The 16,019-nt window shown below is 53.5% G+C and overlaps 1 protein-coding gene across 1 annotated transcript; it reads left to right on the top strand.

Moving 5' to 3' along the window:
• Window positions 1-9,959: 9,959 nt before the first annotated feature.
• LOC121142763 (40S ribosomal protein SA-like) lies at window positions 9,960-10,991 on the top strand. Its single transcript, XM_040753127.1, has one exon. The coding sequence runs from the start codon at window positions 10,056-10,058 to the stop codon at window positions 10,941-10,943; it is 888 nt and encodes a 295-aa protein (XP_040609061.1). The 5' UTR covers window positions 9,960-10,055; the 3' UTR covers window positions 10,944-10,991.
• Window positions 10,992-16,019: the final 5,028 nt, after the last annotated feature.

The following is a 16,019-nucleotide window of genomic DNA, read 5'->3' as shown; positions in this document are numbered from 1 at the left end:
ACTTGGCTGAGGACTTACTGGCCTCTCTGATAAGACCTGGCACCATTTCCCTCTGGGATGGGCCAGGCTCTGAGCCCACACTGGGTGGCTGCTGGGCTCTGGCTCCTAGCATGCATCTAGGCTCTGATAACATACTTCATGCTTGAATACATGTAGGCCTTCCTCTGACAAAGCTTCCTCCTCAGGCTCCCACTCAATCTTCACAGCAGCCTGGAACACAGGCCTGTCTTACCTCAGGCTCGCTCATGGCGGAGGAAGCGCACATTCTTAATAGGCTTGTGTGAGGTCACATAGGCACATGCATCTTATGCACACGGCAGCCCTCTCTTAGGGCTTAAAAGTTTCTTCTTTACAAATATTTACACACATACACACACCAGAGGCCGTGTGGCGTTCAGAGGACAATTTCTGAGAGTTCTCCAATTTCACTATTTAGTCCTGGGGATCTAACTCACGAGTGTGGCAGTCTCACGGCCTTCTTCAAGGATTTATGATACAAAGTACTCCCCCATCCACCTCTACCCCGCACCACCACCCTTGGTGGCCGGCTTCGGAGAAACTACCTGTCTCTAGTGGATTATGATCCCTCTGCAAGGCTGGAATCCAGACTGGTTCCGTCACCAGCTTTGCAAGGAACCCCGACCTGAACCCAGTTTTACTTTCCTGCCGGAGGTGGGGTGGGGTGGGTTGGGAAGGAGTACCGGGAGACAGAGGAACCAGCGGGACAGTGCCCTGGGGCTTTTGAAGGGTGGGGGTGGAGCGGAACGTGCCTGGGCAGACAAAGAGGGGACAAAGAGGGCCCCAGCACACCTGGAGGCCCGCAGCCCGCGCCCGCCAACCCAGATTCAAAGTGCAGCGGAGGCTGTGATTGGTGGCCCGGCCCCGAGCCCCACCCCTCACCTCTCAAGCATCTGGGAAAGGGGAACCGTGTTGAGAAGGCCCCTCAGCACGTTTTTAACCACCATGCTGTGACCTGGCTAGCATTGAGTCCAGTTCGCTCCTCCTCATACCCCAAACCTAGGGTAGAGCCCCATCACTGTTCTCGGAGTTGCGGGGCTCCGGCTGTTCAGTGAGATTTCCCTGACTTGACTTTCAGCCTGTGGCCTCCTCCACTTCCTCGTCCTCTCCTGGCCTTCACTCCTTAAGTGATCCCTGTTCTCTGGTCCTTCTCCCAGTCCAGCCACCACCCTTGGGACGGCTGCTTGTGATCCAGCCCCTCTCCACACATGCACCCTGGCACTAAAGTGGCCGTCGAGCCTCCTCAGGAGGCGGTGTCTGGGGTTCCCTACACAAGCCCCGATGTCCCGCTCGTGCAGCGCAGCCGGACGGGGGTGGGGGTCGGTGCATTGCTTTCCAGGCTCCGCAGGGACGCAGACCCAATGTCTGGGCAGGCGCCCTCGCGGATGCAGATGGCCGCCTGCGGAGCAGGTCCGCAACGGGGCTCTGCGGGGGAGGGGGACTGCTGGGGGGGCTCAGATTTGGGCCTCGAGGGGCGGGGTTGGTGCCGAGGCTGCAACCAATCGCGGTTCGGCCCGGACTCCCTACCAGCCGCCAATCACCGCTCGGTCAGCCCCTCCCGCCCGCCGCGTCCTTTGTTCCCGCTGGCCCGGTGGCCGCCGCGGGACCCCGGCCTTACGACTTCCGCCCGCGCGGACCAGGCCATGTGCATGCGTGTGCAGGGCCCGCTAGGGGGCCTCCTGGCCTCGCCGTCAGACCGCTTGCTCGTGGCCTTGCACACTCAGCCTCCTCTGCCCCGAGTGGCTCTGGAGGGTCGGGACAAAGCGCTTTGGGAGGCGGGCTTTGGCTTGAGGCGGTGGGCACGGAGGAGCACGGGATCTGGGCAGAGGTCCAGCGCTGGCTCCACCTTTCCTTCCTCGTCCTCCCAGCGGCGCTGCCAGTGCTGCGGGGTTTCCCCCGATACACAGCTTTCGTATCCAGTTGCCGGCGAACTCCTGGCCGATTTTGGGGTGTATTCTGTGACGTTCCTGGAAGTCGCAGGTGCCGCGGTCCCCTTTTGTCCGAGAGTCTGGAGTATCCCTAACAGTGAGCCCCGCAGGTACCCTGACATAGGGTTCCCAGCTCATGACAGGGCCCACCCTCAGGGGCGGCTCCTAGGGTTGCCAAACCTCAACCCCCAACTCAGTTTTGGCAGGCCTTTCTTGGTTCCTCCCGAGACTGAGCAGAGGCGTTCTCAAGGGCAGAATTGGAGTCACTGTTTTCTTACTTTGAGACGGTTTCTCTGTGTAGCCCTGGCTGTCCTGGAACTGGCTCTGTAGACCAGGCTGGCCTCGAACTTAGAGCTTTGCCTCCTATGCTCTGCTGAACAGCCCTGGTTCATCCGGTCATAGCACCTGGGTGCTGACAACTGGGGCCGTGCCATCCACCCTGCCAGTCTTCCGTCCTGACCCCAGGCAGGTAGAGTTGGTTTCGCTGAAGCCTTACAGGGGTCTGGAGACTACCTGGGCGATCACCTGTTCTCTTACAACAGTTAGGCAGTGGGGACAGTCAGGACGACTGAGACAGGGCAGCCGACTCGTTCCTGCAAACATGCTCTGCAAACAGGCGCAAGGGTGGGTGAGGCCTGCTTCATGCCTCTGCTCACTGTGTGACTTGCCTTTGGTTCCTAGCCCCCCTCTGGTTCTTAGAGTGTCCCGGATGGATTACTATCACCAAATTGGAGGTGAACTTAAGACCAAGACCACCAACGGCTGCCTCCCCTCCCCCAAGGGTTTCCCAAGGCTCTAGCTTCTAAATCACCTTGGGGGGAGCATTGGAGGAACCCGTTGGGAAGCATTTCCGGGAGGGGCACGGAGGGTGGAGAGGTTGACAAAAGAGGCCAGCTGCTGTTTGTACACAAGCCCTAAGTTGATAATGATGAAGGGTGGGGGAAGGGAAGGGTGATGGCTTGGCTGGGGCTGCTGCCAGCTCCAGAGGCTGTCCAGAGTATGACTGGCCTTCTGCGGGCCCTGCTCTGCTCTCTACTCCTGCCCAGTGCATAAATCTTCTCAGAACAGAGCTCTGGGTGAGTGGTGATGGGGTTCTGTAGTTAAAGCGTCTCTTGCCCGGAGTGCTGAGGCCTGAGAGCAGCCTCAGGAGTGAGGAAGGGCCTCTGCTGGTGGAGCGCAGGGTCCTTAAGGAGCTTGTGAAAGCAAAATGGCACATCCTTGGACAGGAAGAGAGCGGTGCCCAGAGGAAAGGCCCAGAAAAGTCTTCCTTCTGTCAGGGCCTTGTCCAGGAGTAAGGGGCAGGACCAGAGCTGGGGAGGTCAGGAGAGTCCTGTTAACACCTAAGCTGACAGTAATGCCAGGAAGGCCCCAGGATGACCGTAGGTGGGGGCATAGATAAACAAGCGGAGGAAGGCCAGAGGGCCCGGGAAATGAGGACGAGGAACCACACTGCCACTGGCCACCTGCACATGGATCTTCCCAGAAGGGACGGTCTTGGAGCCCGGCTCTGTGCCGGTGTTCACTGACCTCGGGGTCGGCCTGTCTGACGGTGTACCTCATGGGTAAAGATCTGTCTCATGCCCACAGCCATTACTGCCATGCGGGCTGGAGGGCACAGCAGACAGGCTGAGGGTACCATGAGCATGTGCTCCTGCAGGCAATACGTGTACACAGGCGTGTGCATTCCTGCTGTCACATGTGCCGGCTTGGCAAAGCCCCTTGGAGCTAGGAGCTGCTGGTGCCAGGAGGGGCTGGCAGCTCCCTACGATCCCCTTAGCACCGCTGCCTGTTCCCTTGGGCCCTGGAGCTCTGAGCCAGCACCTGCTCCAGGAGAGAGGCAGCCTGGAGCAAGGACTGAGGCAGCGTGCAGGATTGGGGGGAGGGACGGGGAGGACACTTTAGGCTTCTGTCCTCATCCCTAAAGAGCCAGAGCCTAGCTGTGTGGGGAGCAGCAGGGAGGACTCCCCACGGGGAGGAACAGGAGTCCTGGCAGAGCAGAGCACATAGGGTGTATACAAGGGCAGCAGGGAGCACGGGGAGGGGGGAGCAGGGCCAAGGCCTGGGGGGCAATGAGTGGAATGGAGAATTAGTGGGGGAATTAAAGCAGGAGAAAGAGGAGGACTGCAGATGTAGCTCAGCTGGTAGAATGCTTGCTTAGCATGCACAAAGCCGTGAACTGGATTCCAGTACCATGTGAACTGTCCTGGGTGGTACATGCCTGTACTGTAATCCCTGTGTCAAGAGGCAAAGAGGAGGGCTAGGAAATCAAGCTACATAGCAAGTTGTGAGGCCAGTGACATGAAACTCACATAAATACATAAATAAACAGAGGTGTTGGTAGAGGAGGAGGAGGGCAGAGAAGAGGAGGAAGCATGAGGTTAGGCAGCTGAGGGCCTTGAGCACCTGTGAGTGGCAGTTTCCCCGGGGCAGTAGGAGCCATTGACAATGCTGAACCGTGCACTGACAGGGCAGTAGGTTGACAATAGCTACCGTGCTGTGACAGGAGCTGACTCCCTGTGCCCCCAGGCTGTTGGGAGGTTTGGATGAGGTGACACTACACTCTTGTTGGTTGTGGACACCTTTGCTTACTCCCCTTTCTGGGCTAGGGAACAGCGATGAGCATACCTTGGCTCCAGGTGTAGGGGGAGGGCCTCGGCCTTAGCAAGTGTAGAAGGGTGGCAGGAACAAGGGTCAGAGCAGGACCAGCCACCTTAAGAACCTCCTAGCTGGGTGGGGCCAGGAGCTGACTCTACTTCCCCCTGTGCAGGTGTGTGTAGACATGGCCCATTTTTGCTGAGCTAGAATGGATGTATATGCAGAGGTCCCTTCCGGGCTCAGTTCCGTGAGTAGGGGCCTTCAAGGGCACTGGGCTCTAGGTTGCAGATTACCATGAAGAGTCTCTGGCTTGAGCCAAAGAAGAGGCCAGTCTGGTGCCACCCGGTGAGAGGACCAGGCTGGCCCAGACCCAGGACCTTTCTCAGGCCAACCTCCCAAGTCCACAGAGGAGGCATTGATGGCATAAGAGGCACCCAGAGGCTATTGCAGCTGGCATGGTATGATCAGCACTGAGCCTTGGATGAGCCCCCAGGCCATCAGTGAAGGTTCCAGGACTCAGGTATATTACTCTGGGGTCCACACTAACCTCCTGGCATTTCAGGATTTAAGGATTTGTGAATAACAGAGGCAGGCAGAGTATTGGATAGGAAGGTGGATCTTAGTGGCATATGCCTGTCATTTACCTATTTATTTTTATTTGAAATGCATTTGTGGTTTACCTGCATGTATGTCTGTGTGAGGGTGCCAGATCCCCTGAACTGGAGTGACAGTTGTGAGCTGCCATGTGTATCTTGGGAATTGAACCCATGTCCTCTGGAAGAACAGCCAGCTCTCTATTATTATTTTTTTTTTTTAATTGAGACAAGGTCTCACTATGTATCTCTGGGTGTCCTGGAACTCACTTTGTAGACCAGGCAGTCCTCGAACTCACAGAGATCTACCTGCCCCTGCCTCCGGTGTGCTGAGGTTAAAAGACTTGTGCCCCTACCTCATTCAGCTTCCTCCTTTTTCCCACAAGACTCTGGATGAACTTGGCATGGCTAATGCCACTTCTCCAAGTCTCCCTCCGCTGCCTGTTCTGCAACCTCCCCGGCAATCCCCGGAGACTCTAACCATGCCCAGGCCAGGGCCAACCCAAGTGGACAGAGTGGACATAGCTACCTACACTCAAAGAGGTGTGTACTCACTCAGATAGACCATGCTATAACACATGCACATTCAGCCAAGAGCAGGTGCAGACACACACGTAAGCAGAAAATACATTGCACACACTGCATGCATACGTGGTCAAATACACAGATTTGCATATCCAGAGACAGGCACACTCACTCATGCACACACATGCCTACCATACACACCACAGAGGCATCCCCACATCTATCTGCAGACAAAGACCCAGCCACAAGCAGGCACACCTTCCCAGACATACACCCGGACGCACTGTGGGGCACCAGCCAGCCCTTCCTTACTGAAAAGGTATGGCCGCTGCAACCCTAAACTGCCACTTCCTCCCTTCAGGAGCACCCAGATCAGCAGAGGGCGCTCAAGTCCCCTTCCAACCAGGCCTGGCCGCAGCTGGGAGAGCACGTGGTTGCCACCTGCCCTCCCAAGCCAGTTCCCCTTTGTTCCCCAGGTCCCAGGAGGAGGCAACCATGCCTGAGGACCGCCCAGCCAGAGTCCTCCAGGCTGTGCTCAGTCACGCTCAGCTCAGCTCAGGAAATGAACCTGGGCGACATACCCAGAAGCAGCAAGCAGCCACCAGAGTAATGAAAAGCCACCCATCACCCACTATTTATTCCCAGCAGGACCACACAGCCCCAGAAGGCTGGGGCTCCTCTCCCCAGGAGGGACTATTGAAGGCTGAGCACACTGTTTCTGTCTTTCAGGTGCCCTTGAGGGCCATGAGGCACCCTGGCCTGGGTCCCTGATAGATAGGAGTTGGGGACTGTCTCTAGTACACTTCCTATGAGTTGACTCCTCTGGTGGATTTGGGGCAGGTGTGGAGCCCAGCAGAAACTCACACAACTTGTGGCCACGAAACCCCAGTATGTGAAAGGAGTCAATGAGGATTTAAGCTAGGAATGCCACACCTGTGACATCAGCAGACAGCCAGTGTCAGAGAGGGCCTGGATAGACACTGTTGTTGTCCAAGTTTTTGTTCTTTGGGGCTTCACTTTCCAGTCTTGGGAGGGCCAAGTCCTCCAGACACCCTGTGTTCAGAGTTCCTCTTCCTCCTCCCACCAGGGTAACCCCATGTCCCCTCCCAGCTATCTTCTGGGTGGCATGTCTCTTCCTCTTTTCCCCAGCTGTCAATCACAGGGAGGTCTCTCTCTCTCTCTCTCTCTCTCTCTCTCTCTCTCTCTCTCTCTCTCTCTCTCTCTCTCTCTCTCTCAAGTCCTTCTGCCTCTTCAAGAGCAGACAGTGAGGTGGCCAAGTCTGTTGGGGGGGGGGATCTGCTAGCTTCCCACCTGCCCCCCTCACCCACCGGTCAGTTGTGTGTGGGATTCAGTAGGGCGGGGCAGCTGCCAGCTGCTGTCTTCATTAGCTGCCCAGCCCCTCTCCAACTGAATTAGCTGGTCCTTAGGGAGCACAGGATGAAGGCCTGCAGGCTCCTGGCACTGCCAGTGATTCATTCACCACAACCTCTGCCAGAGGCCAGCCATGCCCCCACCCCTAGGCCACTGGGCTGGCTGGCACTGGGCAGCAGGACGCTGGTGCCCAGAACAGCCCTGGCTGCCCATTCACCTGCCCCCTGCAGTTTGTCAATCAGGCTGCCTGCCTCCATCTGCCAGCCCCTCCCAAATGCCTATGGCATGCCCACGCTCACCTCTGCCTGGCCCAACCTGCCAGCTTCCATCCCTTGGCCTCTTCAGTCTGTTGGCATTAAAGGGACCAAGGGAGGTTGTCTGTGCTCTTCCCTTCCTTTGGGATCTTCAGCCTTGGGACCCATTGACTGACCTTGATGAATAGGGCTGCTGCTGGGACCTGACCTCTGGCCATGGAATCCTCTATCCTCTCGATTCCTGATGCTAAACACTTAGGAGCTCATCATACTCCCTACAACAAATCCCTTTCCTCAGTTTTTTTTTTTTTTTGAGACAGGTTTTGTCTGTGTAGCTTTGGCAGCTGCCCTGGAACTCTCTCTGTAGACCAATGGTCTACTGGTCTACTCACAGACATTTCCCTGCCTCTGCCTCCTGAGTGCTGGGATTAAAGGCGTGCCCCAGCATCGCCCCGACCTCATCTTCATTTACTTGACAGAAGGCGCGTGCTCCGTAGCAGGGCTGACGAGAGAGTGCCCTTCCCACCACAGCAGCTGGCATCTCTTCACCAGCTCCTACCATTTATGTCTCAATATGTTCAGCCCCTGTATCCACAGAGCGGAAAACATCCACTATCTGGGTCTGCAGACCTGAATTCTAAACACGGGCCCTCGTCCAAAAGCTGTTGGACTTGACCCCCGTTCCCCAGCTGGTTCTAGGGTCCCTTTCTGATGCAGGGAACAGGGCAGGGTTCTTTGTGCGGGGAGGGGGTGCTCCTACACATGTGTGCAATTTCCCCTGCATTGTCCTATAATCCTTGATGTGTTGTTCTATAATTGTTCTCAATGGCTCCATCCTAATACACAGCATCTGCAGCTCTGTTTAGTTTAGAAAGTGATCCTTCCTGTTGTGGTCCCACCTTACAGAAAGGGAAGGAAAGGGCTGGAGAGCTGGCTCCATGGAGAAGAGTGCTTTCTGTACCAGGGTGAGGGACTTGAGTTTGAATCCGAACACAGAAAAGCTGGGTGTGGCTTCCCACAAGCCTGTAATTCCAGCTAGCCTCCAGCCTTGGCGAGAGACCTTGTGTCAAAGGGATGCATCGGGCAAAGGGTGAGAGGAGGGGGACATGCGTGCACACCCACATACCGCCCCTCCCCACATGTGTAACACACACACCCTCTTCATACCGCCCTCCCCACGTGTGTAACACACACCCTCTTCATACCACCCTCCCCACGTGTGTAACACACACCCTCTTCATACCACCCTCCCCACGTGTGTAACACACACATGTCTGGATTTAATTTTTGCTTTTTGAAAACTGGGATCAAGTGGTCCTCCTGCCTTCTGGATAGGGGCTACAGGCATAGGCCACTGTGCCTGGATCTTCTAGGTTTGTTTTTTTTTAACTTTTCAAGATAACCACTCATGTATATATTACGTAGACTCCCTTCCCTGTGCCTCACTCACCCAGCAGGAGAGTGGGAGAGCTGGCCCGAAGGACCACACAGTGTGCAGAGGGAGGGGCACACAGGGACTGAGCTGTGATTAAGTCACTGGGGGGCTTCCAAGAGGACATACCCTTCACAAAGTGACCTAAGAGATGAGTCCCCAGTCTGAGCAGCACCGTTCATCTTTGGGGCTCAGGGGTACAGGGTTCCTGATAAACTGAGCCTACCCATTCCTCTGCCTCTTCTCTGAGGACCCAGACGTTTGGGCACCAGAGGCTTCTGGGCCTCCCTGCCCTGCTGCTGCCCTGCAGCTTCCCCGGTCCCAGGGTCCCTGCTTCTTGTCTTTGTCTCCTCTTCTCCCTTCACCCTAGCAATGGGACAAGCCCATGCACCTTCCTGGTTCCCAAGCGCTGACCAAACAGTTGATTGTGGGTAACTTTGAGGCTTTCAAAGAATAAAAAGAAAGACCTGCAGTGGTGGCCCACACCTTTAATTCCAGCATAGGAGGCAGAGGCTGTAGGATATCTGAGTTCAAGGTCAGCCTGATCTACAGAGTGAGTTCCAGGTCAGCCAGGGCTACACAGAGAAACCCTGTCTTGAAAAAAACAAAATGACCCCCACCCCCAGAAAAAACAAACTAACTAACTAAATTTGTTGGTGTATACCTTTAATACTAGCACTCAGGAGGCAGAGGCAAGGGGATCTCCGTGAGTTCCTGGACACTAAAAGTAGTCTAAGTAGTGAGACTGTGTCTTGGGGGAAAAAAAAGTTAGAAGAGAGCTCGGAGTGTAACTCAGAGTGTGTGCTCTGGGTTCCACGTATGTGTTAACAATGCACATCTACAGCTCAGACTGTGGTGGGAACCAGAACCGACTCCAGAGAAGAGATGGGAAGCCAGGTGTGGCCCGTGTGTGCCTACCCTGTCTGAGCTTTCTGGGCCCACAGTGGGCCTGCACCTCACCTCCAGAAGACACTCTGCAAGTTCCTTCAGTTACGGGGAGCCCTCAGGTGAGCATGGAGGGCTGGGATCCGCAGCTCTGTTTCCCAGGGTTCTGGGTTTTGACACTTGGCTCTTCTCCCAGGCTTCTGGTTGATGACTTTGCCATCACAGGCTTCACCTCCAGCAAGCACACCTTGGCCCCCCGGGGCACTTCTCACAAGCAGCAAAGCAGTCTGGGTGCGCAGATGTAAATTTGCTAACAGAAGTGGAGCTAACACCCATGTGTACACACATGAAGCATTGCTAGAAAGAGTGTTTTGGCCTTTCCGCGCTGCCCTGGGACGGGTCCATACGGCGTTGTTCTTGATTCCCGTCGTAACTTAAAAGGGAAACTTACACAATGTCCGGAGCCCTTGACGTCCTGCAGATGAAGGAGGAAGATGTCCTCAAGTTCCTTGCTGCAGGAACCCACTTAGGTGGCACCAACCTTGACTTTCAGATGGAGCAGTACATCTACAAAAGGAAAAGTGACGGTATCTACATCATAAATCTGAAGAGGACATGGGAGAAGCTGTTGCTGGCAGCCCGGGCCATCGTTGCCATTGAGAACCCCGCTGATGTCAGCGTCATCTCCTCCAGGAACACTGGGCAGCGAGCTGTGCTGAAGTTTGCCGCTGCCACCGGAGCCACTCCAATTGCTGGCCGTTTCACTCCTGGCACCTTCACCAACCAGATCCAAGCAGCGTTCCGGGAGCCTCGGCTTCTGGTGGTCACTGACCCCAGGGCTGACCACCAGCCCCTCACAGAGGCGTCTTACGTCAACCTGCCCACCATTGCTCTGTATAACACAGGCTCTCCTCTGCGCTACGTCGACATTGCCATCCCGTGCAACAACAAGGGAGCTCACTCAGTGGGTCTGATGTGGTGGATGCTGGCCCGGGAAGTACTCCGCATGCGTGGCACTATCTCCCGAGAGCACCCAAGGGAGGTCATGCCTGACCTTTACTTCTACAGAGACCCAGAGGAGATTGAGAAGGAAGAGCAGGCTGCCGCCGAGAAGGCTGTGACCAAGGAGGAATTTCAGGGCGAATGGACGGCGCCAGCGCCTGAGTTCACTGCTGCTCAGCCAGAGGTGGCCGACTGGTCTGAAGGTGTGCAGGTGCCCTCTGTACCCATCCAGCAGTTTCCTACTGAAGACTGGAGTGCCCAGCCAGCCACTGAGGACTGGTCAGCAGCTCCCACGGCGCAGGCCACTGAGTGGGTTGGAGCCACCACTGAGTGGTCCTGAACTGCTCTGGGGACACCCGAGCAAAGGGAAAAAAGGTGGAACGAAAATAAAGTTTCTACAAGCTGAAAAAAAAAAAAAGAGTGTTTTGGATGGGAATTTGGGGAGAAAGCTCAGGAGGCCAACATGTCCAGCATCTGATGAGGCCTGGCACAGGGCCCAGAGATGACTGAAGACCCCTGGGAGGGCACCAAAGGCAGGGCTAGAAACACCAGGGCAGAGTGAAATGACCTCAGCGTTGCTAGAACCAATCACAGGGCTACAGTTTCTCGAAAAGCCCGTAGTCATAGGCTGGGTGTTGTGGGGCATGTCTGTAACCCCGATACTTGGAAGGCAGAGGCAGGATTGCTATGAGTTGAAGATTAGCCTGGCTAACAGAATGAGACCCTATCTCAACAAAACAAACAAACACCCAAAACAAAACAGAAAGAAACAAAAAGAGCAACAGTCCTGAGATCTGAATGTCAAGAAGGGTGATTGCCATTGGTCTACGCATTGTGGTCCTCAGTTACCCAGATGTGATGGAGAAGCCAGCTGGTGCCCATGATGTCTGCACAGCAGTTTTGCTCCCTTCCACCTTGTCCATGCTCGTTCACCTGGCCAAGCTGTGCACCCAGCTGCAGGGGTTCAGCAGCACACACAGACTGTAGGCTTCAAGGGCAGCTGGGCTTCAGTGTGTGTGTGTGAGTGTGTGTGCGTGAGTGTGTGTGTGTGAGTGTGTGCGTGAGTGTGTGTGTGCGTGTGTGGTTTTCTGAATTATTTATTTTTCAATAAGGTTTTATATATCCTGGGTTGGCTGTGAAATTGAACTTGATATGTAGCTGAAGATAGCCTTGAACTTCTTTTTTTTTTTTGATTTTTTTTTAAAGATTTATTTATTAATTACAGATACAGTTTGTCTACATGCCAGAAGAGGGCGTGCACCAGATTGAATTGTAGATGGTTGTGAGCCACCATGTGGTTGCTGGGAATTGAACTCAGGACCTCTGGAAGAGCAGTCAGTGCTCTTAACCTCTGAGTCATCTCTCCAGCCCCCTTTTTTTTTTTTTTTTTTTGTATTTTTGTTTTTCCAGGCAGGGTTTCTCTGTGGCTTTGGAGCCTGTCCTGGAACTAGCTCTTGTAGACCAGACTGGTCTTGAACTCACAGATTTTCGCCTGCCTCTGCTCCCAAGTGCTGGGATTAAAGGTGTGAGCCACCACTATTCAGCAGGCCTGGAACTTGTCATCCTCCAGTCTCTGGCTCCCACATCAGGTTCTCTGAAGGGCTGCCTAAGTCTTGCCATGGAATATTCAGATTGATAGCCCCAGGAAATGGCCAGGGAGACTATAAGATGACCCATTGCTTCAAGCTTCTGTGACTTGTGACAGCTCAAGGATTATTTTTTTAAAAGATGGGGACCCTTCACTGGTCCAGGGTTCATTGTGTGGGTAGACGAGCTGGCCTCAAACTCTCAGAGACCCTCCTTCTGCCTGAGCCTTCCGAGCCGCCACAGCTGGATCCAGGCACATTGCTTTTGTCTGATGAAGAGCCAACACCGTCTATTTGATATAAATGCATGCGTGGGAGGAAGGAAGGGTGCTATCAAGGAGTGTTTTATTTTATTTTTTGATATGTCCTTACTCTGGACTGACCTGGAACACACTATGTAATCTAGTCTGGCCTCAAATTTCTGGCAACCCTTGTGCCTCAGTCTCCCAAGTGCTGGGGTTACAGGCATGAACCAACATGCCTGGCTCCTGATTTTTCACTCATTCTTAAATAATGAACTTTACAGTCTCTTGGAAAGTCCCCCAGAGGGAAGAGAATCGTAACAAGGAAGTGGGGGCTAGGAGGCAGCTTAGTGATAGAATGCTTACTTAGCATGCAACAGCGCTGGCCTTAGGGCTCTGGGTTTAGGGCTCTGGGCTTAGGGCTCTGGGCTTAGGGCACACACGCTCGCTCTATAGCAAAGTGTGGGGAGAAAAGCAAAGGGAACTGGACGGAAGAAAGGGAAAAGGGCTAGGAGTTCCCAGCTGCGTGCGCTCAGTCGGGATACTGAGGGCGCTGAGGCTAAGAGTTCCCAGCTGCGTGGGCTCAGTCAGGGGATACTGAGGGCACTGAGGCTAGGACAGCCAGTTTTGGGGTGCTGCGTGGCTGAGGGCATCAGATGACCCATCTTCACCCCAAACAGTGCCCTCTGACAGCTACATTTTCTCTTCCCTGAAATGATGCCCACCTCTCCAGATTGGCTCGAAGCCAGAGCGTTAAACCTGTGAGAAACTGCTTAGGCATAAAGGACTCCAGTTTGGTTAATGACCACTTTCATTAACTTAGACTAGACTCTAAAATTTATAAAAAGACTTAAAGGACAATGGAGAGAAAAACCCCGGAGAGTTTTTCTGAGGAGAGTAGGGTAGGATGTGTGGGTGGGTGGGGGTGGGGGTGAGACCTGCCAATCTTGTGGTGTCCCAGGTCCATGAACTGCAACTCAAGGCTGGGTTTCTGACACAGGACACTGAAATGCAATTACGTGGTTATAAGACCCAGGGGTTCTGTGAAGAAATAAGGGGCTGACTTCCTCAGACTTTGGTTTGTTTCTTTTGAGAAAGGGTCTCTCTGGCTGTCCTTGAGCTTGCTGTGTAGATAAGAAGACTTTGAACTCATATGGCCCCCTACTTCTGCCCTCCAAGTGCTGAGATTAAAAGAGTATGCCACCATGCCAGGCTAGGGTTGTACAGGGAATAACTTTGGCTGGCCTGGAGAACTTGTGCGACAGACCCACTGTTTGCTGATGCCATGGAAGTCCCCAAGGGACCATCCTGTGCACATTTGTTTCTTAATAAACTTTCTTTTTTCTTCTCTCCTTTTTGAAGCAGGGTGTGATAGCCCAGGCTGACCTAGTACTTGCTACGTAGCCTAGGCTAGCTAGCTTTGAACTTGTGATCCTATGACGTCTGAAGAGTAGAATATTTCTGGTATGCTTTTGGTGACAATAAGAAAGTGCTCTAAGGCACATGTCTTTAATCCCAGCACTCAGGAGGCAGAGGCAGGTGGATCTTTGTGAGTTTGGAGGCCAGCCTGGTCTACAGAGTGAGTACCAGGATAGATTCCAAAACTACACAGAGAAACCCTGTCTAGAAAAACAAACAAACAAACCTAACAACACTCCTACGCATAAAGAGAAAGAAAGAAAGAAAGCGCCCTAAGCTTGTATATCACTTGATCGCTTGGTTCCACTCTCAGGTGGAGAGTACTGAGAACACTTCCCACCCCTCATCTCCTCAGGAGTACTTGCTGGGAGTAAGGCTTTGCTTCGTGAGAACAAAACTTCTTACCAACTAATGGACAAAACCAGGAGATCTCACCTTTGGGAGGCAGGGGAATGGGAACGAGGGCACGCACATGATGTTGGCTGAACTGCTTATGACAGAAACGCCCTTGCTGTGAGAGTTGAGGCTGTGTCTGCATCTCCAGTAACACTGAGCTCTGGAGCCAGGCTGCCGGGACTCAACTCCCTGCTCTGCCCTTTACTGGAAGGCTCTGAACAATGCCCGAGCCTTAGTTTCCTTCTCCTAAGGGAATATTGAGAAACAATGTGTCTGAAGAGATGGCTCAGCAGATGGGTGAGGGTATCTGTTGCCAAACTGAGTTTGATACCTGGGACCTGTTTCGGTGGAAGGAGAATTGAAAATGTTCTCTGGCTTCTACTTTCATGTATTCTCTCTCTCTCTCTCTCTGTCTCTGTCTCTGTCTCTGTCTCTCTCTCTCTCTCTCTCTCACACACACACACACACACACACACACACACACACACTCACAAATAACTCAATGGAAAGCTGGGGGGAGCCCATCGCTAGCTCCAGTAAACTCTTGATCTCAGGACAGGCTCCCTGGAGAGTGGACTGGACCCTTAGTTTAAAAAGAAAAAGAAGTTTTAAATGTGTCCAGAGTTCAGCTGGATACTTGCCCCAGGTATTGGGCTACCAAGGATCAGGGGGAAGTGCCATCGTCTCTACTCTTGACCCAGTTTCCACGCCTCCGAAAGGACAGAGCTGGACCCTGTGGCATGGGAAGACACAGGGATGTCTCCTGGGCTGCCGACATTGTGCTCTGCCTTTAGGTTTGGTTAAGCCTTCTGCCAGGAAGTACTCCTGGCCACGTAGGTCTGGTCTGGTCTCTTGTGTTTTCAGAGCTGGTGTCAGCCACAGTCCCAGTCACTTGGAAGACAGTGTAAGGGGCATGTGACCTGCGATCAGGGAACTGGGCTGTTTCTGAGCATGCTTGTCCTTCCATTTCCCCAGCTCTTCTCTTCCCCACTTCCCTCCCTGCTATGTGGTCCAGGCTGGCCTTGAACTTGTGACCCTCCTTCTTAAGTGCTGGCAGTGCTAAGATTATAGATGGTGTGCCACCACACTTATTAGGCCTCCATCCTCTACGCAGAGACTCTCCCACGTGCCCTCACTGTAGAGGTTCACCACAGAACCATAGGATGTCATTCATTTCCCTTCGGTCTTATTTATTTATTGTGTTCTAACAGTGCATGCACTCAGGGGACACTCCCCAGATGTCACTTGTTTTCCCTTCTACCACACTGGCCCAGGCACTGACTTAGCTCGTCTGGTTTGGTGACAAGGGCCTTACCTGCTAAACCATCTCAAAGCCACGATTTTCCCTCTCATGGTTATCTCTTCTCTTACACAGCTCCATAACACAGTTCTCAGTGCCCTGGGGAGGGAGGGCTCTTAATAGAACATCAAGACCAACTAATTCCCTTTCTTATTCCGAGCACTTGAACGATTTATCCCTCCTCTTTTTTTTTTTTTTTTTGAGACAGTCCCATCCTATAGTCCAGGCTGTCTGGAATTCTAGAACTCTCTCTGTAGCTCATAGTGGCATAGAAACATTGGTAATGCCCCCCGTCCCGCCGCCTCTCGAGTGCTAGAAATATAGGCATGAACTATTGTGCTAGACTAGAACTTCTTGTGCTGAGGACAGTCTTAGGTATTGAACCCAGGACTTTATGCTTGCTAGAGATGTTCTTTTTTTTTTTTTTTTTTTTTTTTTTTGGTTTTTCGAGACAGGGTTTCTCTGTGGCTTTG

The sequence above is a fragment of the Mesocricetus auratus genome, unplaced genomic scaffold, assembly GCF_017639785.1.
Source record: "Mesocricetus auratus isolate SY011 unplaced genomic scaffold, BCM_Maur_2.0 Super-Scaffold_100010, whole genome shotgun sequence".
In the NCBI taxonomy this organism is placed as follows: Eukaryota; Metazoa; Chordata; class Mammalia; order Rodentia; family Cricetidae; genus Mesocricetus; species Mesocricetus auratus.
The sequence above is the reverse complement of the archived record's forward strand: the minus strand, read 5'-3'. Positions and strand labels throughout refer to the sequence as shown.